The 26,880-nt window shown below is 35.8% G+C and overlaps 1 protein-coding gene across 3 annotated transcripts in view; it reads left to right on the top strand.

Annotated features, from left to right (window-relative positions):
* MYO6 (myosin VI) overlaps positions 1-26,880 on the top strand; it is a 143,008-nt gene that overhangs the window by 91,701 nt on the left and 24,427 nt on the right. For all 3 annotated transcript variants that reach the window (XM_078055073.1, XM_078055074.1, XM_078055072.1), the window contains exons 12-22: positions 1,399-1,543; positions 3,914-4,071; positions 5,766-5,857; positions 8,304-8,376; positions 10,103-10,230; positions 12,983-13,078; positions 13,372-13,545; positions 17,159-17,197; positions 19,854-19,947; positions 25,755-25,885; positions 25,981-26,058. In XM_078055073.1, the coding sequence (XP_077911199.1) occupies positions 1,399-1,543; positions 3,914-4,071; positions 5,766-5,857; positions 8,304-8,376; positions 10,103-10,230; positions 12,983-13,078; positions 13,372-13,545; positions 17,159-17,197; positions 19,854-19,947; positions 25,755-25,885; positions 25,981-26,058 (1,208 nt within the window). The remainder of the gene's footprint in view (positions 1-1,398; positions 1,544-3,913; positions 4,072-5,765; positions 5,858-8,303; positions 8,377-10,102; positions 10,231-12,982; positions 13,079-13,371; positions 13,546-17,158; positions 17,198-19,853; positions 19,948-25,754; positions 25,886-25,980; positions 26,059-26,880) is intronic.

Below are 26,880 nucleotides of genomic sequence, written 5' to 3'. Positions count from 1 at the left end.
GAGTTTAATAGTTTTAGCTCATAATTTAGGTCTTTGATTCTTTTTTAGTTAATTTTTATTTATGGTGTGAAGCAGGGGTCCAACTTTATTATTTTGCATGCAGATATCAGTCTCCGGGCCATTTGCTGAAAAAGCTGTTTTTTTCCCAGTGAGTTAACCTGAGACCCCTTATTCTTTTTTTTTTTTTTTTTAAGATTTTATTTATTTGACGGAGCTCCTGCATGTAAACAGGGGGGGAGGGACAGAGGCAGAGGGAGAAGCAGGTTCCCTGCTCATCAAATTTCCTTGCGGAGTTTGATCACAGAATCATGGGATCATGACCTGAGCCGAAGGCAGACACTTAACCAACTGAGCCACCCAGGCGCCCCACAGCCCCTTAGTCTTACGAATCTCATGGTCTATTTCTCCTGAGACCAGTCTATTAAATAGTTTACTAATTTGTCATGATAAACTTATTTTTTTGATAAACTTAACGATTTTCGCACATTCTTTGTAGTTTTGAAATTAGTCTTGAGATGAATTATTTATAAATCTTAAAACTTAAAAATATTAGTAAAATGTTTACTTTTAAAATATTAGTAGTAATAAATAAAAATAATAATAGTTTACCTTTATATAGTGCTTACTACGTATAGGTACTACTTTGAGAACTTCACATATGTAACCTCATTAATCTCTTTAACAGCCTTATTAGGAAAGTACAGTTATTATCCTTTAAATGGATGAAGAAACTGAAACAGAAAGAAGTGACTTGTTCCGGGTCACACGGCTAATGAGTCTTACAGCCACATCACCCAGAGGCTAAAGCATTGCAGTATAGTTTCTTTCTATATAATACTTTTTAAAACATCCTCCATAACTAGAAATCTATGGAAATGGTGTACAAGGAATAGCAGTTATCTCCTCACCCTCTTCCTCTTTCCTAAGCAACACGAGCGTATACATATGCATATGTGGGTGCACACAGACACACCACACACAGAAACAAAACCTCATTTGTTGACAGACATCCACATTGACCTACTGAAATGCCAACATTTGAGATTAAAATTATTCCTTAAGGTTTTCAGGAGTCATGAATTTTAATGATAAGGTTCTATATTTCTCTAGAGATTTACAAGGATTATAATCTATCAGTATATGCCAGGTCGTAAAAAAATGAAACAGTGGCAGGTTAATATTGATGGGCTGAAGGATTATATCATGGACTGCCTCGAGTGAGGGCCTCCATTGACCTTGGCAGTATGAGTGTCTGACAAGGGTGATGAAAAAGTGAAGTGAAATTAAAAGTCACAATCCATTGATTTATATAAGTGAAGTATACTTCTAAGAAATGGATCTTGAAAATCTGGTTTATATAATATCTCTTAACTTCAAATTTAAATGTATTTTCATTAGGTGGTTGTAATCTGAAGAATAAATCTACTCAGGCGTTGGAATATTGTGCTGAATTACTAGGTTTGGATCAAGATGATCTTCGTGTAAGTTTAACTACAAGAGTCATGCTAACAACAGCAGGGGGCACCAAAGGAACAGTTATAAAGTAAGTTCCTTAACTCCTTGCTCTGTAAAAATCCTGCCTTGTGGTTTGTCAAGGAAAAAATCTTTCTTTGAGAACACTGAGATTTAAAGTTGATCTTTATGTATGATTCATTCTTTTCATTATAATGTTCTAAAATATGTGCTTGATAGATAAGAATTCTGTGCACCTCACTGCAGTAATCTACATAAACAAATGCTGACTTCCGCAGCTCTTAAAGTTGTTCCTTACAGATATGCTGCATGGCACAGATTTGTAGTTTATAAAGTAAGAGAGGTTTACTTTTGTACAACTACAAAAAATATGAGTTGGTTATGTTAATATTTGTTTTAGGCAACAATTTTTTTCAATTTTTCAAGATTTTTTTTGAGATCGAATTCATTCTTCTAAAGTGTACAGTTTAGTATTTTTTAAGTATATTTACAAGGTTGTACAACCCATCACCATTTAGTTTCAGAAGGAAATAGATAATTTTACTGTAAAAGTGATTTTCCTTACAAATGGCATGTTCTAAAACTTAAAACTCACTTTAGTAAAACACTCAGCAAACGGAATTTCCCCTTACCTCTTGGATTCTTCATTTAGAGGAAATTGCAAATGACAAGAAAATAAGAGCCTACCAAGATTTCTCGAATCTGTAACCAAGAATTCTAGGTTGTATTTGGGTCTCTGTACACTTTTGGCTCAATATCCTATGCTTTAGGCACTTCTGTTTTTGATACTATAAAATAAAATTGATACTCAGCCATCATTCTGAGGCACTGTAAGGTCTTCATTTGTAGGGGAAAAAGTCAGATCCTTTATCCCTTGCTAAATAAGGCAGTCAGTGAGCTCTAGTGACATATTTCAGGAAGATTTTCAACAAATTAAACCAAGAAGGATTTAAAACAAACTTTTAGCCACTCAGAAAATTTGGTAGCTCTTACATTTTGTGAAACATTAGCAAGGTATGTTTAGCCTGATTCTTTGCTAAACTAATTCTAAATTATTTTAAAGTAAACCTTAGCAAGGAGAATGTATAGTAGTGCCATACAGTTGCTTTTCCTTGGAGGTATTTCTGGGGCCCAAGGGAAGTCCAGTAAAAGCACAGACGTGTGATCTTCAGGTAGCATTTCCTTATTTCCCCTTTGTTCTAAAGCAGTTCTTTTATGTGTTTTATGTATGGAGTACTCACAGAAGATTCACTTTAGGAAGGGGTTCTGCTGCAGGAAGTATAAGTTGGAAAACCAGTTTAGAAGGAATTCAGGTATCAGCCTGACCTGAAAGACTTTTAAGATTACTTCCAAATTTGACATTTTTTTTCTGGTGCACCCATGGTGCCACATACTTACCCTTATGATAGCCTTTAGCATCGCTGTTTGAAAATTCACTTTTATGGCAGTTTCTTCCATCAGACTATAATCTTCTTTAGGAAAAAGGCTGTGTGTCTGTATCTGCAACACGTAGAACTGTTGTGTAGTTACTTGTATTAAATAATAGATTTGGACAGTCCAGATTTTAAGATGTAAACATTTCTTCCTAAACAGTGTTAAACAAGGTACCATACTTTAAAGTTACCTGAATCAGGCGCCTGGGTGGCTCAGATGGTTAAAGCGTCTGCCTTCGGCTCAGGTCATGATCCGAGGGTCCTGGGATCGAGCCCCGCATTGGGCTCCCTGCTCAGCGGGGACCCTGCTTCTCCCTCTCCCACTCCCCCTGCTTGTTTCCCTCTCTTGCTGTGTCTCTTTCTGTCAAATAAATAAATAAAATCTTAAAAAAAAAAGAAATCAGGTATGGACCTTGGCACATTTTTAAAACAACTTCAGGGGGCGCCTGGGTGATGGTTGAGCGTCTGCCTTCGGCTCAGGTCATGGTCCCGGGGTCCTGGGATCGAGCCCCGCGTCAGGCTCCTGGCTCAGCGGGGAGCCTGCTTCTCCCTCTCCCTCTGCCTCTCCACCTGCTCATGCTCTCTATCTCTGTGTCTCAAATGAATAAATAAAATCTTTAAAAAAAAATAAAGTTATCATGAATTAAACAGAGTTTCTTTTGCATTTAAAGAAAGTCTTTGAAAGTCAAAAGGAAGATTATTCCTCTGAATAATTTTTTAATATATTCAGCATATACAGTAAAGGATAAATTAAGATTAAACTGTTTTTTGAGCCTAAACTTCTTTTACTCAATAAAACATTTTTATCTATTGTAGATAATTTCTTTAGTTCTTTTAGTATGCTTCTTAGCCCCATTTATCTATGCCTATTCACAAATGACCTTTTGTAGCTGTTTATTTTGTTCTTCACAGTGAATGTGTTTAGATACACTTTGATCTTGGTATCTGGCTTTATTTTCACAGTTATTACTGTAAAGAATTTTCATTGGTATAGTCTTGTTTTATAGGGTACCCTTGAAAGTGGAACAAGCAAACAATGCTCGTGATGCCTTGGCAAAGACTGTCTATAGCCATCTTTTTGATCATGTGGTAAACAGAGTAAATCAGTGTTTTCCTTTTGAAACATCATCTTATTTTATTGGAGTCCTAGATATTGCTGGTTTCGGTAAGTATAGTTTTGTTTGTGAATCTGTATTTGGTATTTTTTATTCAGTTTTTCACATATATTTAAAATATAAATTCCCTTGTAATACCTTTCACTTGATGTATTTTCAGTTATATGTCCATACTTACATTTCATTTCATATGATTTAAATAGGAAGCTGATGCTTAAAAAAGGGAAAAACTCATAGATTTTGGTCACACTAAGGCTGAAATTAAAACATGTTGATTGAGGGGTGCCTGGGTGGCTTAGTTGGTTAAGTGTCCAACTGTTGATTTTGGCTCAGGTCATGCTCTCAGGATCATGAGATCAAGCCCCGCATTGGGCTCTGTAGTAGGCGTGGAGCCTGCTTAAGATATTCTCTCTCTCCCCCACCTCCTCCTGTGCCCCTCCCCCCTCTCAAAAAAAAAAAGAAAACAAACACATGTTGATTGAAACCATTATTGTTAGGGGATGTCTCTATCCTAAATGAATGCAACTGAATAAAGGTAAAGTCTTGAGTGCTACCAATAAAGAGGATTAAGTCATTAAAACCACTGACTATAGTGTAGTGCTGGGTACAAGTTACCTACCATATAAGCCAAACTCATGGCTCTGTGTAGAAATTCATCGTTAGAGTTATGAACAGATAGCTATTTCCAGTGAATTTCCACCAAATGAAAAAATATTTATATTAAAGATATAGTACATAGTATAGTACATAAAGTACATAATACATGTATTCAAGATACTATATGTTAATTTATATTCAAGATAAATATTTGAGAACAACCACAGGGCTGTATAATCAGAAATGAAATGAATCACTAACATCTGAGTGCCATGTTGTTTTGAATGACTGTTTTGTAAAAATCTCAAAGTAAATTTGACTGTTTTTATATTGGGCTTTATCAATGTGGGTGTCCTTCTGGCTGTGTAGGAGTGGTGTTTTCCTCCTGTGTAGTTTGTTTGCTTTTGCCAAGGGGAAGAAGGTATGAGTTTTTACTTTTTGGGAGGGGCAGAGTTTTAGTTTTGATGTGATATATATTTTAAAACTTTTAATTATTATCTTTTGTTCAAAGGTAGAAAAACACTCATCACTGACTTAAGATTTCAAAATCTTTATACATTTGTTTCCTGGTCTGCACTAGCTTTAGTGTAACAGGCACGTACACAGAATCATAACATTTTAGAGCTGCAGGGAACTTAGAGATAATGTAATACAGTCTCTTCGTTTAAAAAATGAGTTAGTATTCATAATGTTTTTTTTTTTTTAAAGATTTTATTTATTTATTTATTTGAAAGAGCGAGAATGAGTATTCATAATGTTCTTTATAATTTTACAGATTACACAGGAAAGATCTAAAGCACTTGCGTTTAAGCCATTTTTGTTCTTTAGTTAACTTAGTTGCTATTAACACCTGTGCTTAAGAAAATTATGTTGTAAGTGGCTTACATTTTGTATCTTTTACTGTATGATGTTTATCTCATTTAATACACATTGTTTTTATTGAATAAAACACGTATTTTCAATATCTAAATACCTGACAAAATTTGTCTTGAAATAAGAGCATTTGGGGAGTATAAAACAATTAGATGTATTTTTTTTTTACCTAATTTTAAATTAAGCATTGATACAATAAAATTTTATCCTAAGATAAATTTATAATATGAATTTAATCTGATGATGACTTTTGATTTTGGTTTTATGTCTACAGAGTACTTTGAACACAACAGTTTTGAACAGTTTTGCATCAACTATTGCAATGAAAAACTTCAACAATTTTTTAATGAAAGGATTCTGAAGGAGGTAATTGCCATTACAATTTAAATTTAAGAACTGCATTAAGCTATTTTAATTTCAAGGAACAGAGACATGCTGCAGTTACCCTGATTGATGGGGTACAGTGTAAGGTGGTTCAGGGGATCAAGATGCCTAGAACAGGCCCCCAGTGGCTTAGCTATTGCTCAGGCTCATCAGAAGTGTTAATTGTACATCAAAGCTTAGGAACCCAATAAAAACTCTAATAAGCACCTCAGAAGTAAACATCTATTGCTTCTTACTAGTGACTTTTGCTAGACTTGGAATTTTGCTTATTTCTTTTTCTGAGTCTGTTGCCTCTACTTCTGTCCCTGCCACACAACTTCCTACTCTCATCCCTGACATTGGCATCTCCCAGCCTTCCTCTGTGTCTCTCTGCTTTTACCCACTCTGCTACCTGCTCACCCTTCCTTTGTGTCGCAGGAAAGCCACCAAATCAGGGGATTCAGTGTGGCCATTGGCCTGGAGTGCCTCTGGCCAGTGCTCTCTGCCAGGCTACTGTGTGCACTGCCCAGTGTGAATGGTGTGCCTATGCCACTGTTCCTAGTAAATAGCTGTGGGCGTGGCCTACAGTCACAGTCCCAAGCCTAGGGAAGTTATAATTCTTTCCAGAATAAGTAAAAGGAGGTTTGGATCACTTGATTTGTGATTAGGCTCACCATTCTTACCTTGTATTTGAATTCTCCAGTATTTTCCTACCAGTACCTTTGGCTTTCCCTCCTTTTTGAGCTATTTGAAATATGTTTTACTGAAGGTAGATAGTAGAGTTACAGGGAACTCAGAAATGATCTAGTTCAACCTTTTATTTTACAAATGAAGAAACTGATTACCAGAGCAGTTTACTGACTATTGCAAGTCTGAACCCACCTTCCAGCTGCTGGCCCAAAACCGTATTCTCCTCATGTTGGTACTGCTGTTTTCCAAGTTCTGTTTTCCACTGTATCTGGACTTGAAATGTGAAATATTCTTTTCTTTTCCCATTCCATTAATCTTTTCCCACATTTTTATTTTATTTTTGTTTTTATGGGTTTCCCAGCACTTTCCCTTTTAGACTTTTTACTTGTATACTATAGTTTAAGCCAATTCTGGCATAAACAAACAGGTAGACCAAATACTTATCAATTAAGATATTTAGTCTGAAAATGTTTTATCCAGAAACATTAATTCTTCCATTACTATTTTAAGTTGTACATGTGTGCTTCTCACTTAACATGCCCTGATTCTTCCCTTCCACGCCAGCCCAGCAAGCTTTATCTAGAAACATGACAAGGAGACAGTATCTTGATATATGTTTATTTTTATAAGAGTTCTTTAAAATAAATGTTTGGATTTCAAATTCAGATTGGGTCTTAAATGGACACTGACTTCTAAAATGATAGAAACCTTTTCTAGTATATCCTGTGGGAGGAAATATTTAAACATTTGGGGAAAAAAGATAAAAATACATGTCAACCTAAGCTCACTGCATTGCTCACCCATCTTTGATAAAATCCTTTTTTTTTTTTTTTTCTTTAAGGAGGTACCAGACTTACATCTAGGAACTCAACTTTAATTTGTAAATTATTCTTCCAAATTACACTTACTTTTTCCGGTGTTATATTCCTTGTATGTATCACTGTGTAACTACTAGAGCCCATTTGCAATTAATTGCTGTTTCTTTGATTTTAGTGCCTGTCTGTACATGTTAAAAATCTCTCCTGTCTTTGGACAACAATTTAGGACTATTGAGGATATAGAAGAGAGAAATTTCATGTCAAAGGGAGCTAGTTTGTTTAGCTGTTCTTTAAACTTTTAAAAATTATCACAGCAAGTTCTTAGGTTCTTCTGTGTATTCCAGGGGTTGGTATACTATGGCCTTTGGGACAGATCCAGCAGGCTGCCTATTTATGCAAATGAAGTTTTATTGGAACACGGCCATGCTGCTTTATTTACTGTTATCCATGGCCGCTTTTGTGCTGCAGTGGCTTAATTGAGTAGTTTTTGACAAAGACAATATGGCCCACAGCTGAAAATATTTACTATCTGTCCCTTTACAGAAAAAGTTTGCTGACTGCTGGTCTATTCTTCTAATAAGTTTGACTTTAAAATTGATGAAGATATTTCAAAGCCCTGGCCTTTCCTTGAGTTTGAACAGATCTCCATATGTGTTTGTAGTTGCTCTGTGTATTTCAAGAAAAGTGTGCTTATCTGTAGGCGGGAATATTTCCACATATGTAAATCATATGTTGGCCATAATTTCTGACTTTACATTGCTTTAGGGGCAGGGATTTTTCTTCCCTAATGTTTTATAAGTGTCTTTAGCCCCTGAACTAGTTGGTATGAGCCTTTGTACTCTGGACTAATTAATAAGAGTTATGATCAGAAGTGGCACAAAAAAAGCCACTTCATATCATACAGTATTTCCATATCTATGATTATGATTATTTCATTTTAGGAACAAGAACTCTATCAAAAAGAAGGTCTAGGTGTTAATGAAGTACATTATGTGGATAATCAGGACTGTATAGGTATGTGTTTTTTATCCCACTTTTGGGAAATATGGGAAGATATAGTACATGCTTTTACTAGTAATTTTTCTGTGCTCCATGATTGATACTACTGGTTATGGGACTTGAAACTGTGGTATTTGAGAGAAGTTTTACTTCTCTAGTACTGCCAGGAAGTTTTTTTTTTCCCTAGGAAGGCATCAAATTCAGCTGTGTTGAAAGTTTTCCTAAAATTTCTTCTATTTACTGTGATGAATGCTTTCGTTCTTAAACAGCCAACATGTGAGTAAGTTAAGACAGGAACTAAATTGCTCAAAATAAAGGAATAAATTATCTCGCCTGGGGAAGCCCATACATTAGCCAGGCTCCAAGTGAGGTTTTTCAGTGTTTGGCTCTGCTCTTCTGCAGTTCCCTTATTTCTGTTCTCTGCATTGGCAACACCCTCTGACCGGTTGCAAGTTAGCTTCACAAGTTTCATGTGTCATATCCAGATAATGCTGTGCAGCCAGGAGAACGGAGTCTCTGTTTTTATCAGTGAGGAAACCTTTCCCTGTCACCCTCCAGCTTAGTGCTCAATCTTCCTTTTCTTTCCTACCTCATCACGAAAATCAACTGTTGGGCAGACTTTGTTTTGAAAACTCCATTTGACAATTGAGTCAGTAACTCATGTGCTAGATTTGGAGAAGATTTATAATAATAATAATAATGATGCTTTACATTGGTACAACTTTCAGAAGCATTTTAAGTCCTAGCTGGCTCACTGAGCATTTCCTTTACACATCAGCCTTTCTTAGATCTCTGTGCCTTTGATTTTGTGATTTGGTATCTTGGCTGGAACTCCTCCCCTTCTGTTTATCTTGCAGCCCACTTTCATATCCTTTATATCTATCAAAATACTCACTTATAGCTTAATTCAGCTGCCCCTCCCATCATCACCAATTGTCTAAAAAGCATCATTCTCTGAACAGTGCAGTTAGAATTTTGATTTCTCTTCATATGTCCTATAGCTTTTAGAGTCTGTCCCATTTAATAGTTTTTATATACTGTTTTTAAGCACTTTATATTTTATAGTTATTTTGTACAAGCAGGAAATTCAAACAACATGAATGGAAGGAGCATAAAAATGTGCTGTTACTGAAGTTTTGCTGGAAAACATTTGAATCAGTATTGAAAAGTAGTTTTAAAAGCTCTGCATGCAAAAGCTTCTGTAGTTTTACTTCACTTTGAATGTACGTATCATATGGAGAAGAGGGATTTTTGGTTCTTTAGCCTTTCTCATCCAAGCTTGCAAATAGAATGGTTATTACATTAATCATATGTATATGGCATTGTTTTTCTAAAATCTATATTAAATAGTTTCCCCTGCTATCTGAAAGTAGAGCATTTTTATGAAACCTTTCATAAGCCAAAATGGTGTAAATCAGAGGAGCAGTTACCATTTTGTAAGTGCGAAAATTCTCTTTGGATTTCTTTTAGCTAGTGAAAACAGGTATTAATGTAGGTCTTTCGTAAAAGCAAAGTGGCATAAAGCAATATTTTCCATAGTGGAGGAAACCTGTATATGATGTTACTTTCTGATAAATTGCCAGATTTGAAATAAAATACCTGCTTTCTGTAGCCTGTGAGGATACTTATATAATCATCTGTTATATTGCTTCTGACTGGTCCTTTAAATTTGTGATTAGTAAATTGTTCACATATCTTTAAAATATTTTTACCCTATCATATTTTGATGTTTTTGGAATAGATTTAATTGAAGCAAAATTAGTGGGGATATTGGATATTTTAGATGAAGAAAATCGCCTTCCCCAGCCAAGTGATCAACACTTTACATCTGCAGTTCACCAGAAGCACAAAGAACATTTCCGACTCACTGTGAGTTTACCATTCCAACATTGAGACTCTGTGGTGGGAAGAGAAACCTTTAGAAAGATGTACTAGATGTTGCATATTAAATAATTAGAAAAAAAGCTATGTGGGGCTGAGAGCAACTATAATTTATCCAGCACAGCATCTTCTGTAGGTAGGCACTTAATTTATACATGTATATTTTGGATGATGATGATCTATCTAATGAAGGCCCTTTTAGCTGGATGGAAAGTGCATTTTATCGATCTAAAATGTACAAAATGGTTTGCCTGCTGTTTTTATGTTCTTCCTTTTAGCAAAGTGGCTACCAGTTGTTTTTTTCCCTATCATGTGACCTTGATCATGTTCCAGGGGTTAGAATCTAGAATCATAAGCAGCCACCAGTCTGCACATTTGTAAGACCAGTAATAAAGTTCATGGCTTAGAGTCTGACTGGAGCAAGCAATCCATATGAGATAATGGGTAGCCAATTTATTTTGATGTTCTTTCCTAGGGAGTTTTGAATGGAAAATATACTCAGAGAGGGGCATAGAAACTGAAGCAGTAGAAGAATTAGCTGAAGGGAAAAACAGACACAGAGCTGTAGAAATAAATGAGAAGTACACTTGTTTTTTTCTTCCCTTTTTTAAAGATTTTATTTATTTTAGAGAGAGCAAGCGCAGGGGGAGGGTCAGAGAGAGGGGGAGAGAGAATCTCAAGCAGACTCTGTGCTGAGCACGGAGGCTGACATGGGGCTTAAGCTCATGACCCTGAGATCATGACCCGAGCCTAAACCAAGAGTCAGCCGCTCAACCGACTGAGCCAACCAGGCGCCCCAAGAAGTGCACTTCTGAAAGGGCTAGAAGACCTAGTTCCCTGAACTGCTGTTGGGTCATAGAGCTGTGCTTGAATCTTTGCAGCAGTGAATAGTAGGGCTCTTCTGCATGAGGCTGGCCCCTGTGGCTGTCGAGGTTCACCTTGTTCACCTAATTCTCTTTATCTTTACAACTCAGCCATCATTACTTTAGGTAATACAAGGACAGGCTCCATCCTTGTGCACAGCAAGAACTGATTAGCACAGAGAAATATGGATGTTAATTTGATCCAGGAAGATAGGTGCTGCCTTATCTTACAGAGGACAACAAAGAAAGGCAGGAAAAGAAGGAAAGAGAAGCTGCTTATAGTGACAAATGCCTCCCATTCTGTTTATTGTTTTGAGATTGTAATCTAGTATAACAGACAGGGCTTTGATGGATTCAGGAGCTGAAGTCAATGAAGACAGGTATTCTTGTTTCCATACATCATTAACTAAATCAAGAACATGTTAGGTAAATAGGTTGAATGCATTTACTTGAAAAGCCAATGTAATTCTGATAACCTTCTCTAGGGACTGAATCTAACAACCGCCTGTCCCACTGACTTGGAGTTCTTCTGTATTCTTAAATATTTCTTATAATAGGGAACCTGTTTCTCTTCAGTGGAGATAGAAATAAAACAATATGTATCTTCAACAAAACTTTTGCTATGATTGAAGATGTATATCCAGTCCTATTTATTCACTGTTCACTGGTCTTTGTTATGACCAGCCTGATGCATGGTTACCTTTAACAAGAGTACTGAATGCTGGTCAACAGAATTGTGACCGGGGTCTCAGACAACCCCGAGTTATATAGTACATATAACTACAGGGACAGCAAGCTAAAACATCAAGAATGGACTTTGGCTGCTTATCTCAAAAGAGAACAAGAGCAAGATAGTAAATTCTAATTTTTATGAACATTACTTTTTTTGTATTTCTTTGGAAATTAAAAAAAATCATCATCTGTTGAACACTTAGTATGTGCTAGTCACTGATCTAAGGGTTTTACTTAAATTATTTTATTTAATCCTCATAATCTCTGAGGTGGATCCTGTTTGTATCCCCATGCTAGAGATGAGGAGACATACATAGAGAGGTTAAGTGACTGGTCATGTGTAGCATAGTAAGGAAGTGGTGGATTTGGGAATCAGGCCAGGTGTTTTGACTCCAGGGCCCTCACTCTGACTCATGCTGGTGTATCACCTCACAGAGAAGAGGCTCTGTGGTCTCCTAGCTCTCTCACCTAGAAAAAGCCTGGTAAGGCTCTCAGAGTCTTAGCTTTTTCATTTTTAAATGAGATTGTCTTTCTTATCCTTAGGTTATTTTGAGGGTCAGATGTATACTTTTATTTGAAGGCATTTTGGAAACTTTTAAATATGAGATACTATAATTGATAGTATAAACCTAAAATGATTCAGTGTCCTTCAAATACATTCAGGCTCATTGTATAAACATGTTAGGATGTTATAGCTATAAAAGTGGGAAAGGTCCTGTACTGATTTCAGATGTTTTTTAGAACAATGCTTCTCAACCTTGGCTGTACCTAGGAATCACCTGATATAAATGGTGTGGGGTTTAGGAGGTTTAAAAGTTCTCCAGGTAATTTGCCAATTAAAGTCAAGAACCACTACTTTAGACATAGATAGTTAACTTTATAAAGTGCCTGCTGCTTTGCATACTTACAGTGTTGTTTGTTTGTTTTTGTCTTAATCCTTTTTTCTTTTCTAAGATATTATAACCACATACTTGCTAGATTTCATTGGTAGTTCAAACCTTATTAGATGTTTCAAAGGCAGTATAATTGTGTAAAGTGTGAAAATTTCCTTTATAATTTTAAGTATTTCGCATCCCAGATGTTTTCTAAAGGAAATTATGTAATGTTTTTGATACTTTAATAACTGATGTATGTACTCTTTTCAGATACCCAGAAAATCCAAGTTGGCAATTCATAGGAACATCAGAGATGACGAAGGCTTCATTATCAGGCATTTCGCAGGGGCAGTGTGCTATGAAACAGTGAGTATGACTTTTACCAAGAGAAAACCATTTGAAGTTGAAGCTGCACTATATGGAATGTTAACCTCTAACCACGTCTGGTTACTTCAATTTAAATTTAATAAAGTTTAAAATTTAGTTCCTCAGTCCACTGGCCACACTTCATGTGCTCCGTGTCTACATTGGTGGTGACTGTGTTGGACAGTGCAGATATAGAACAGTTCTGTCATCTTGGAAAATTCTATTGAACACAGTCATATCAAGGGATATTACCATAGGATGGACTGAATCATTCCTGTTCCTTTATTTTTCAGACCCAATTTGTGGAAAAAAATAATGATGCTTTACATATGTCTCTTGAATCCTTAATATGTGAATCCAGGGATAAATTTATACGAGAATTATTTGAATCATCCACAAATAACAACAGAGATACTAAACAAAAAGCAGGAAAACTTAGCTTCATCAGTGTGGGAAACAAATTTAAGGTATTTGTGTTAAATTTATTATTTGAATATTTGTTTTTACTGCATTTAAAGTAAAATATATTGTTTTATACTTTACAGAGGATAATGTAGATCACTGTCAAAAATCCCATGAGTGAAATGCAAGAGCAGACCCTGCATTGTTGATATTTGCATACAAAATAACATAAAATAGGTGTAGTGATTGAACATACAGAAATTCTTACATTTTTATGAATCTGTTCTTTCTTGTTGCTTAACATATCTGATTCATACCTGCTTCTCCTAATGTTCTTGCTTCTGCCTACTGTTTGGTGACCTTCAAACCTTCTCTTTCCCATGTGTTTTCTGTTTCCTTCCTCATTCAACAGTTTTGTTTTAGCTGGAGTAGTCCAGCTCGGGATGGCTAGAGAGGACTAGTTGAGTTGAGAGGAAAAGCAGAGACAGCCAGGGGCTTCAGGTAAATGATCACCTTCGTGGACTCTTATTGATAGAATGGCTGCCATGTTAAAAAGAGCCCGTCTCAAGTTAATGATTCAGTTTTTAATTTATTTTCAATGTGTTTTCTTTCACTGTGCTTTATGGGTGTACGTATTACACTAAAATTTGATTAAAGCTTTTAATAACTTTGTAAAAGATAAGTGCTTTGTGTGACAAACCCTTCAAACTGCTTATTTAACATTGAAGAACATGTTACTTGTTTTATTAACTTTGGATCAGAAATTTATTCTTTGAAGTCTGACAAGGAACTGTCACATGATGTGTCTTAGAAATGGAACACTACTAATTGGTTCAAATTAATGAGTATTTAGCATAGAAAAAGATAATTTAAAAACTTTTGTATCATAAGTTTAATGAATAAAAATTATAATAAATAGAACAGACATAAAATTAATTTCTCTTTTATACATTTCCACAAAATACTGTTCTTGTATTTACAAGAAAATTCTCCATTTGCCTTTCATTATGTGTATTTTAAATATTAAAAAATGATGTAATTAGAAACTGTTTAAGCATGAGAGTACTATAATAATAACAGTGTAAGCCTCCTGAAATCCCTTGTAGATTGAAATGGGCTCTAAATAACTAACTTGATAAAATCATGTTTATAAAGCTAGATTTTTTAAAAAGTAAATATAAATATAAGAGAAAGCTTATAATACTTTTCAGGTAATTGAATAAAAAGTCTTTAACTTTGTTGTAAGTTATATATTCATTAATTATGAGTTCCTAATTCTCTTGAGCAATATTTTTTCATCTTATTTTGATACTCTGAAATTCCTGAGTAGACATACGATAGCAGATTAGTTTAAAATAGTATATTAGCCTAAATGAAATGGCTATTATTGTTTTCGTACTGTAGTATTATAGTAGTATTGCTGGTAAGAACATACTTGAAATTTTAGACAATATAAATAAAAACAAAAACATTCTTAAAATTCTTTGAATTAAAGTATTATGTTGAGACTTGAAATGCCTAAATATTGCTTATGAGCAATAGGATATATTTTGCATATTAAACTGCTAAAACCTATAATTGAGTGATATTATTAATAATAAAATTTCAAAAATGTGTTTATGAGGTACTTTGAAATGAAGTATTAATAATTCTATTTTTTAATTTAAATTCAATTAGCCAACATATAGTACATCATTAGTTTCAGATGTAGTGTTCAGTAGTCCATCAGTTGTGTATAACACCCAGTTTTCATTACATCACGTGTCCTCCTTAATGCCCATCACCCAATTACCCCATCCCCCTACCCACCTCCCCTCTAGCAACCCTCAGTTTGTTTCCTATAGTTAAAAGTCTCTCATGGTTTTTATCCCTCTCTGATACTTCCATTCAGTTTTCCCTCCCTTCCCCTACAGTCCTCTGCCCTGTTTCTTATATTCCACATATGAATGAAACCATATGGTATTTGTCTTAGTATTAATAATTCTTAATTTAAAATATAGCAGAATAGCTTGTTAAATTCAAGTTATGTAAAGCAATAAAACAAAAGAGGCTAACATTTACAGTAAGACTTCAATTATCCATCATTTCTGAGAACCAGAAGTTCTCTACTGAAAAGTAACATTTTCAGGTTTTTGAAACATTACCCTTTTACTGTTAGTGTTTTAGAAAAATAATCCTTTTTGATGGAAATCTTTATTATGTACATAAATGTGTGCTTTAAAATAAAAATAAAATACAAATAAAGCATGAGTTTCATAAAACTTTATCTTTATACCTTATGGTCATTGACTGCTTCCTTGGTAATTGACATTCTTCCCTCTTCTCTCAAGTTTATTTTTGCTGCGTCTACTCTATCTCCATTTTTTTGGAGAACGCTTTGCTTAGTTTATGGATTAAGAGGCATGGATGTTGTGACAGTTTTCTTTTTAAATTAGTGGCTCTCGTACTTGCTTTTCAGTTATTTGGTGATCCAGATTGATAAAAGTTGTCAGAACTCAGTCAACCAGATAAGTGGGGTATGACTGTATTTTTTTAATCCAGTGGGAAATTCACTCCATTTTTATAACTTAACCCTCTGATACCTGAAGTATACTGTAGTATCATGGGTAAGAGAATGAACTTTATTAGGCCTGTGTTGGAATTTTGGCTTTACTGTTACTAGTTCCGTGATCTTAGTCAAGTGATTTATCTCCCTGGACCTTAATGCTTTTACCTGAAAAATGAGGCTAATAATACATCCTTAATTAGAATTGTTGTGCAGATTAAACATGATAATGCTTGTGAAAAGCTTCAAAGCAGTGCCTGACTCATCGAAAGCATTCAGTACAATCTACCTAGTATTATTATTAAATATAGCTATGCTTGATCCAGTATGTTAATTAAAGAATCAACATCTTAATTTATCTTTTCGTGAGTAGTATAATAAGCATCTTAGTATAAAATTGATATAAGAATTTTACATAATTTACTTTGCAGAGAAATAAAGCAAAACATGATTTTAATGTATTATTAAACCAGAGTAAATTATTATCACTTAATATTGTTATAAACAGGAAAATATAGTAACCTGTAGTGTTTATTGTCAAGTTGTTTTTGAGAAAATTGTTCAAGCTTTTAAAAATAATTGGAATATGAAATATTTTAAAATAACAAAGAGGGTTTCTACAGCTAGGCAGGACAATTTAATTTATGATAAGTGTTATATAAAACATTTCCAATACATACCATTAATGTGTATTTTAAGTATGTCTTCATTCTTCAGTGGAATGTGACAGAAACTGCACCCAGCTTGCTACATATTCAAGTACTGCTCTGTTAATCTCTTATGGAATGCATCCGCAGTATTTTCATTTACTTCCTTTGTTGCCTGTACACTTTTTGCTCATCCATCCCATCTGCAAGTGTGCATGTATTATATTTTAGCATTGCTAATATTTAGTCTTTTAATTATATAAGTTCTGTATAAGTCATATAAGTTATTGTCCTTAGCATTATATTAGCCATATATTTTGCATGTTACTGTCAAATAATTTATGTATCAGTTGTTAAATTGTACCGTGTTGTATGTTGATGTTATTGCATGTTATTTTTTGCTAATGTTGGAGAGCTAATATTAACTTAATAACATTGTGTACTTTTGCTTTTTGAAATAATAAAGTGATTTGCTTTCTTCTACAGACACAATTAAATCTGCTTCTGGATAAACTTCGAAGTACTGTGAGTACACTTAGGAAAATTCCAGGGTTTTTAAATGGTCCTCTTAAATTATTAGTAATTACTCAAATAAGCACAGTAAACCTGGAATAATTAGAAATTAAATTTTTTTAAGATTTTATTTATTTTTATTTGAGAGAGAGTGAGCGAGAAGGAGAGAGAGCACGAGCCACGGGAGGGGCAGAGAAGCAGATTCCCCAGTTGAGCAGGGAGCCCGATGTGGGACTTGATCCCAGGACTCCAGGATCATGACCTGAGCCAAAGGCAGAGGCTCAACCAACTGAGCCACCCAGGCGCCACTAGAAATTAATTTTAAACTGAATTCCCTCATATTAAAAAATCAGTTTTTAGGGGCGCCTGGGTGGCTCAGATGGTTAAGCCTCTGCCTTTGGCTCAGGTCATGATCTCAGGATCCCGGGATCGAGCCCCCATGTAGGGCTCCCATCTCAGTGGGGAGCCTGCTCCTGCCTCTCCCCTTGCTTGTGCTCTCTCTGTCTCTTTCTTAAATGAATAGATAAAATCTTAAAAAATCAGTTTTTAAAACGGTTGTCATTTTGGTTAGGCTTGTTCTGAAGAAAAGTCAAATATATATGTGAAGTCAGTATTTTATAAATATACAGAATTCTTTCAATGTTATTAAATTAAGATTATCCTGTAGTTCAGAAAAGTGAAAATAATTAGTTATTTATGTGGAGAAGAAAATGTATTTTTTTGGGATTAAACATAATGCATGTAATTCATTTTTGTTTTATTATTCTAATAGTAACGTTCTCCAACATGGCAATGTTGATGAGGAAAAAATGGACATAATATCTTTATGCCCTGTTATAGAGGCAGTATTTCCTAGGATCTTTTTTTTTTTTTAAGTAAACATTTTAGTAGTTCACTCTGTTTTTGAGTTTTTTATTTTTTGTTTTTAAAGATTATTTATTTGAGGGGAGTGGAGGGAAGGGCAGAGGGAGAGGGAGAGAGAATCTTAAGTAGACGCTGAGCTGAGTGCAGAGCCCAATGTGGGGCTCTTATCTCATGACCCTGAGATCATGACCTGGGCCAAAACCAAGAGTCAGATGCCCAACCGACTGCCCCACCCCAGGTGACCCAGTTCACTCTGTTTTTTTAATGGAAAATTTATCAGAGAAAAGTTTGATATGTGGGTTATGTAAATGAGGCATGATCCCAAGGTGAGACATTTTTTAAACAGATCTACTGAACGAACCAGGTATTCTTCTTTATCAAGTAGTCATTTTGGAAAGCCAAGTATTTATTCTGTTGCTGCTGTTATTGCTTAACTTATTGTTAGACTGGCTTTTGGGACCATTAAGAGATTCTTGCACATACCCTCATTGTCTGCAACTATTTATCTTTTAAGAACCAAACATCTTTAAAAACCAAATCTGATGAGGAGGGTGTTTTAGTTTTGTCTCCCAAATATAGTGCTACTATAAAATGAGGAGAGTACTTTTGTGATTTGTAAGAAGAAGGTATTTCTAAAAAGTGTTCTGAAAGTGTTTGCAATGAGCATCATTGTTGAAATAACTGTTCAGTTTTCTAAGGGAACTACTTTGAAAAGAAACAGTAATTTGGATGTTGAGTGTATTCACTTTAATACCCAACAGTTTCATTGTGTACCTATCCATAGTCTTTCTGCCTCATTCAACATAATCTGATAACTGATTCCAAATGAATGCCTTTAAAAGCTTTTAAAAATACTGTTCAACAAATAGAACTTTAAAATGTGCAGTGATTGGGCACCTGGGTGGCTTGAGTGACTGCCTTCGGCTCAGGTCATGATCCCAGGGTCCTGGGATCGAGTCCCACATCGGGCTCCCTGCTCTGTGGGAAGCCTGCTTCTCCCTCTCCCCCTCCCCCTGCTTGTGTTCCCTCTCTCGCTGTGTCTCTCTCTGTCAAATAAATAAATAAAATCTTTAAAAAAAAAAAAAATGTGCAGTGATGCAGCTTCAGGACTTACTGTATATTTTTGAAGTAGAATGATGAAAAAGGTGGAGTTTTTTCCCCCCACTTTGGTGTAAATTTGAAGAGGCATAATTTTATTTATTTCTCTTGTATAGGACAGTTTTCTTATCACAGAAGTATGGCACATAAATACACTTAAATGTAGAATAAAATCACCTATATATCAGCCTGCAAAATGTATTGTTTAAATATGTTAAAATATTTTATGATGAAAGACTTTTCTTTTTACAATAACACAGTTTTTGGCACTCAAATCTAAAATGTAGTATTTTTCTTTTTTTTTAAAGGTATATTTATTTTAGAGAGAGAGAGCATGAGCGGGAGGGGCAGAGGGGAAGGGAGAGAGAATCCCAAGCAGACTTCATGCTAAGCGTGGAGCCTGACGCGGGGCTCAATCCCACGACCCCAAGATCACGAACTGAGCCGAAACCAAGAGTTGTCGGATGCCCAACCGACTGTGCCACCCAGGCGCCCAGTATTTTTCTAATATTAGTACATAATGCAGAAATTTATTCCAAGCTTGAAATTTTAAAAGTATCTAATTGAATTTTAAATTCTTTAGTGATTATTTTAAAAGACGTTCAAATATTAATGATAACATGTCTGGAAGTTACTGGTATTCATAGAAATAGAAAAGCAAGAATTCTCTGTGTATTATCTTTAAAAAGTACCTTTATTTTCCTAGGGTGCAAGCTTTATTCGTTGTATCAAACCTAATTTAAAGATGACAAGCCACCACTTTGAAGGTGCCCAAATTTTGTCTCAACTTCAGTGTTCAGGTATTTTTATAATTTATATACATGTGTGTTGGGAGTCTTTGCTCAAATACACTTTAATATGTACAGTGTTTCCAAACTCAGTTATCATGTTTTTAAGTGCAATGATTTTTACTTTTGATTTCTTTTAAGAAAAGCATGGTTAACAAATTATTTGAGCAATATTGGGATATAGTTTATTGTGAAATAAAACAATTATTTTACAGCATTGAAGTAAAATTTATAAAAACTCTTTAACTGCAAACCTAGATCTCCCTTAAGTAGGTTGCTTTCCGACGGCCTTCTCAGTCTGGCAGCAGTTCATTTCTTATGCCCCACGTAGCTGGGGCAGGAGGTAGGTTTTGGTGTCCTTGCTCTCACTCCACCACTTATAAAAAAATGAAAACACAATGCCCTTGGCTGCTGCGGAACTTCTGTGCATTTGGTTAAACTACTGCCCTCCATCTCTCACCTGCCACATTCTAACTTTGCTCAGTCACTGAAGTCTTAGGCACCAGACACTGTTTTCCTGTACTGCATGCATGTCCATCTGCCGTCCTTACCATGCTACCCCTACTTTCTCCCAAGGCTTCAGTCCTCTCCTTGCCTTTTGATTCATCTCAGGCTTGTGATACTTCCTTAAACTGCCTTGTCTTTCTCACTCCTTATATTGTTCCTCTCAAGGTCAGATTTATTATAAAGCTAGGGTCACTTAAGTTTCAGGGTCCTTCATTTAGATTGGCTCCTTTGAAAGCCCTGTACCTGCTTTTGTAATTTTACACTTTTTTTCTTAAATTACAATTATATAAACTTTAGGCACACCCACCCTGCTCTGCTCAAATCCCTGAGTCTCTGCCAACAGACAGCCTCACTTCTTTACTGGAAGATGGAAAGCTTCACCCATGTGCTCCCAAACACTGCCGTCTACCTGCATTATCTTCCCTCCTATGAAGAGGGTCGAAGTGCCTCTCTTCTTAGTTGAGATTATAGTTCTTTAGAATCATCCCTCCTACCTTCTCAGGAATCTTCAATATCGATTATGTGTATTGAACCATTCCCTTTGAGGTGGTCTCTCATTACCATTTAAACATGTGGAGACCTTATCTTAATTCCCCTGACCCACATTCCCTTCCAGCTTCTTACTTATACCTCACCTCACTTTGTGTTCTCTAGTTTTTCCCTTTCAGCCAAGAATAGTCTATTCTTGCTTTCTCAGTTTCCTGCCTTCCACTCACTCTTTAACCCAAGAGAATTCAGCTTCCACCTTGATCAGTCCAACAAAATAATTCTTGGTAAGGTCACCCATGATTTCCCTGATTCTAAATCAGATGTTCATTTTGCAGCCCTTATCTTAGTGGATGTCACAGCAACATTTGACTCGACCAGTCCCCCCTCACGTATCCTTTCTTGGCTCCTGAATCAGCTCATCTCCCTGCTTTTCTCTTTAATTCTCTGGTAATTCCTGACTCCTCTGCAGGGTCATCTTCTTCTACCTGGGTGTTATTTGTCAGAGTTTTTCAGGCTTTGGGTTAGGCCTAGTTTCTTTCTCACTCTTAATCAGTGCTGTGATATAAGTTTCCATGTTGATGGAAATATTCTGTATCTGTGTTGTGTTTGTGGCTGTTGAGCACTTGAAATGTGGCTGGCATGACTTAGAGACTGATTTTTAAATTTTAATTTTAGTTTTTTAAAATTTAAATAGTCACATGTGGCTAGTGCAACTACAGACCACGTGGCTAGTGGGTGCCGTATTGGACAGCATAGTTACATATTCTCTATCTAAGTCTCCCCAGGTCCCTCTGATGTGACCTAAACAGTGAGTCCCCCCCAGATTTATAAATGTAATTGACCTATAACATTATATAAGTTCATGTTGACTTGATACACTTATGTATTGTAAAATGATTACCCCCATGGCATTAGTGAACTGTCTCATCAGATCACATAATTACCAGTTCTTTTTTGTGGTGAGAGTATTTAAGATCTTCTCTGTTAGCAAACAGTGTAGTCTTAGTACCCTAATATAAGCCATCACCATCTTTCACCTGGCTTTTTGCTGTAGCTTTCTAAGTATTCTCCTTGCATCTTCTCCGTCTGTTCTTAATATATATCCAAAATTACTGCTTTATAACTCAGGTCTGATCATGTCTTTTTACTGCTTAGAATGCTGTAATGGCTTCTGAGTATTATTAGGGGAAAGAGCAAAATCCTAGTAGCTTCTGAGGCCCCATAAGGTCTAGCCCATTTGTTCCTAGCTCCATCTTTTTCCACTCTCTCTGATCTCTGTGCTTCAGCCATGCTGGCCTTTGTTTGGTTCCTTGAATCCTCCATATTCCCTCCTGCCACAGGGCCTGTGCACATGCTGCTTCCTCTGTTTGAGAAGCTCTTGCCTCTCCTTTGTTTTTATCTTGCATATCTACGCTTGATTGTCCTTTGCTTGTGAAAGCCTTTCTTGATATTCCTAACAGGAAGAGGGTCTGAATGGTGCTGAACACTTTCATTGTAGTCATAAATTTTATATGTATTTGTATAATTATTTGTTTTCTCTACTCTATAAATCCCTTGAGGGCAGAAACGGTGTCTGTTTTGGCTTACACATTTATATATGCCTCCTAGCAGTGCAGAGCTTATACTAGACTCAATAAATATTTGTTGAGTGAAATGCACAGTCTAGCACCTATGAAGACTTATTTTTGTGAATAATTTTTTTTTTTTTTAAAGATTTTATTTATCTGACAGAGACACAGCAAGAGAGGGAACACAAGCAGGGGGAGGGGGAGAGGGAGAAGCAGGCTTCCCGCTGAGCAGGGAGCCCGATGCAGGGCTCCATCCCAGGCCCCTGGGACCATGACCCGAGCCGAAGGCAGACGCTTAACGACTGAGCCACCCGGGTGCCCCTGGATTTTTTTTTTTAAATTAATTTATTTGAGAGAGAGAGCATGAGCAGGAGGGGCAGAGATGAGAGGGAAAGAGAATCTCAAGCAGACTCTGTGCTGAGTGCAGAGCCTGACATGGGGCTGGATGTCAGAACCCTGAGATCACAACCTGAGCTGAAACCGGGAGTTGGATGCTTAACGAACTACGCCACCCAGGTGCCCCAGTATGGATGTATTTTTGTAATATTTTCTTCAGGTAGTTTTAACTTTGAGTTTGATTTTTTTCTCATTTAAATTTCTCTTTAGGGTTTGTTTAGCCTAATATATTAAATCATTTATTTTGTAAGTGAGCATCTAGTGTCCTGGCAAGTCAAGCATATTTACAATTTAATATACTATTAAATGGGGTAGAGTGTGGGGTTACAGATGCTTTAGCTAGGATTTCTCTTTCAGTTAAGCAGTTTATTTCAATATATTAAGATGTGTTGGCAATTTAATAGATGACACCAATTCATAGTAGTTTGATTTTTTTTAAGTAATGATAATAGTAAAATGGGGGCGCCTGAGTGGCTCAGTCGGTTAAGCATCTGCCTTAGGCTCAGGTCATGATCCCAGGGTCCTGGGATAGAGCCCTCATCAGGCTCCCTGATCAGCAGGAAGCCTGCTTCTCCCTCTCCCACTCCCCCTGCTTGTGTTCCCTCTCTTGCTGTCTCTCTCTCTGTCGAATAAATAAATAAAATCTTAAAAAAAAAAAAGTAAAATGATACAGAATTGGTTCTAGTCATGTGGCCAGGTAATGAGAAAAATAAAAAAATACCAAAAACTGATAGAAATAAAAATATTTATGAAGCTTTCTAAAATAAAGGCATTTAAGATTTGAATTCTACATTGCCTTTCCATTTTCATTATTTTTTTCCAAATTAAGGACAATTAATTCATTTGGAACATCTTTTACTAAAATTACTATCTTCTGATCAGCCAACACCAGGGCAAAGTAGGGGAAGGTAGGAGAAGGCAGATGTTCTTCCTCTGTCACCTTGGGGTTATGCTGCCTGTCTGTGGCAACAAAGAGGGTTCTGAGTATAACCAGCCAGACTGCACCAACAAGCCCCTCACCAAACTCCCGGAGAAGGAGCCAGGACATGGAAATTTCTAGAAGGAAGAGTACTTGGTTTGGTGATTTTTATTTTTATTTTTTAAGTGTTGAAAGGTCTTTAGCGTAAATTAGCTTTAAGTGCTGAGAAAGCAGCCCCAGGCTTGGCAATTTGTTAAGCTTCATGATATTCTTAATGAACTTTTGTGAGCCAGTTCATATGTTGTCTTCAGCTATAGGGCACGCCAAGAGACTCAGAGGTGGCAGATGTGTACATTCCCAAGGGTACTTGTTTATTTGATATAAATGGACAGGAATTATAACGATACCAGTCAAACCTTTAATTTCTCCAAGCGGAGCCCAGAACTAATTAGATTTAGTTTTAGATATTTCTTTCCATAGGAATGATTGCCTTTATGTGCTTCATTAATTAGTATTAAAAATTACAAGAGTTACATAGTTGACTCTAACAAAAATCAAATAGTACAGAATAGTATAAGTAAAAAGTCTCATTTCTCAGGGGTGACTGCTTAATTCTGTTTTGGATATATTTCTTATACTGGTTAAATCTCTCCCCTATTCTTTTTAATGAATACATCATATTCTACCATATGATTATAACATAATTTAATTGATATTTAAGTTATTTCTGTTTTTTTTTCCATTACAGTGACCCAGTGGACACATGTGCATTCTCTATGCATATCTTTGTCCACATGTATGACAAATTGTAGGATAGATTCAAAGAAGTAGAAAGTACTGAGTCAAGGGGATAAATATTTCCAAATTGCCATCCAAAATTGTTGCAGTGGTTTACTTTCCCCACCAGTAGTATATGTGTGTGTTTTCTTTCACTGTCATCAACCCTGAGTACTATTGGTCTTTTATACCTTTGCCGGGTAGGTTAAAATTCAATAGGTTAAAATTCTGATAAGTTAAAATTCAATCTGACTGCCTAGAAAATATATCTTTCCTATGAGATTATTTCAAAATAAACATCCACTCATTTAAAAACACATTTTATAGTTTCATTTTGCTAATTTAAATTTTTGACCACCAGGAATTTATTTTGGTATAAGGAATGAAACAGGGATCCAGTGTTATGTTTGTTCTCTAAATGGCTGGCCATTTGTCCTATTGATTTGAAAGTGCCAGAGAGTGAAACCCAGGTCTTTTTTATAAATAAAAGTACTGGCATTATCTGTAGTTGTTGAGCCTTCCCCTGACTACTTCATACTTTTCCTGACATGAAAAGTTCATACTGACTCAAGGCTCAAATTAACCATCTACTAGAGTTATACTGAAAATATTCCTTCTATAGACCCTTTCTCCCAAATAGGCTAGTTTCTTTGAGAGGTGAGTGAAAGTGGATCTTCACAATGAAATAGTGAGCTCTCCTTTCTTTTTCTTTTGCTTTGTGTAAGCATAGGTGAGAATTTGGGAATGTGTCTGACTACTTCTTGGAGACTCTATCAGGAATCTTGTTCTAGAATTAACCTCAGGACTGGGAAAGTGGCTTAATGCAGGCCTCTACCTCATATGCTATTGATTGTGACAGAGGTTTCTAGCAGAAAAAAGAAACAAACCAGATTTGAGCTTTCTAGGGACCAGTAATTTGTCCCTAGAAAATAGTTAGTCAAGCTGATTTTTGACGAAATTTGCTACAATAGTTTTAGGTAGTGGGTAAGTTGGTACATACTGAATATGAATATGATATTCCCTCTGTAATATTTCATTGTTGGTGATTCCTGTAAATTGCCCCTTTCTAAACATTAATTTGTAAAATTGTTAGATCATTCACAAGTTATTTTTGGACTTCTGTACAGAGATTGGCAATAATTTGTGTTTGTTTATGAATCTAGGTATGGTGTCTGTTTTGGACTTAATGCAGGGTGGTTTCCCATCACGAGCTTCCTTTCATGAACTCTACAACATGTATAAAAAGTATATGCCAGATAAACTTGCAAGATTAGACCCAAGACTGTTTTGTAAGGTACAAATACTGCCTAAGTTGAAATTTCTTAGCTATGAACTATCTTTCTTACTAACTACTATTTGGCATTTAACTTTTGAACTTTCATTTTTCAGGCTCTTTTTAAAGCTTTGGGCTTAAATGAAGTTGACTACAAGTTTGGGTTAACGAAAGTATTTTTTAGACCTGGCAAGGTAAATAATTTTATTTTAAACTTCAACATGATGAATATGGTTAGTTGGAGTCAATGCATATTTTTAAGTGTTTAGTGACTTGTGTTATTCGTGAATTATATGATCACTAACAGTATGCGTGTGTGTGTCACATACACAGTTTCCCTACTTGTGTGTTTACAGTGTGTAATATTTTTTGGGCGCCTGGGTGGCTCAGTTGGTTAAGCAACTGCCTTCGGCTCAGGTCGTGATCCTGGAGTCCTGGGATCGAGTCCCACATTGGGCTCCCGGCTCAGCGGGGAGCCTGCTTCTCCCTCTGATCCTCTCCCCTCTCATGCTGTTTCTTTGTCTCTCTCTCTTTCTCTCAAATAAATAAATAAATTAAAAAAAAAACAACTTTACAATGTGTAATATTTTGTACAAGTTTTACAACTTTTATTTCACATTTGGAAGTACTGGAATCAGAGCATTGCTTAATTGGATTTTTTGCTTAAATAAGGATTAACCAGAAAATATTTACTAATTTATTTTTTTTAATTTATTGTATTTAATTAATTTATTTTTTTAAGTAGGCCCCATGCCCAGTGTGGGGCTTGAACTTAAAATCCTGAGATCAAGAGTCACATGCTCTACCGACTGAGCCAGCCAGACGCCTCTACCAGAAAATACTTACGGAAAGCTTTTCGAAAACATATTAATTCAGTGTTCAAAAATTAAAAATTTCACAGTACTTTTGAGTCTTCGTTGTAAGAACAAGTTTTATTGGCATATGATAGATGTATAAGGTATAGGAAATTGGACTGAAGTTTGTGTCCACTTCTGTCAAACCCCAGAATGAATGAA

The sequence above is a fragment of the Halichoerus grypus genome, chromosome 9 (assembly GCF_964656455.1).
Source record: "Halichoerus grypus chromosome 9, mHalGry1.hap1.1, whole genome shotgun sequence".
NCBI lineage: Eukaryota > Metazoa > Chordata > Mammalia > Carnivora > Phocidae > Halichoerus > Halichoerus grypus.
This window is presented reverse-complemented; position numbering and strand designations above follow the sequence as displayed.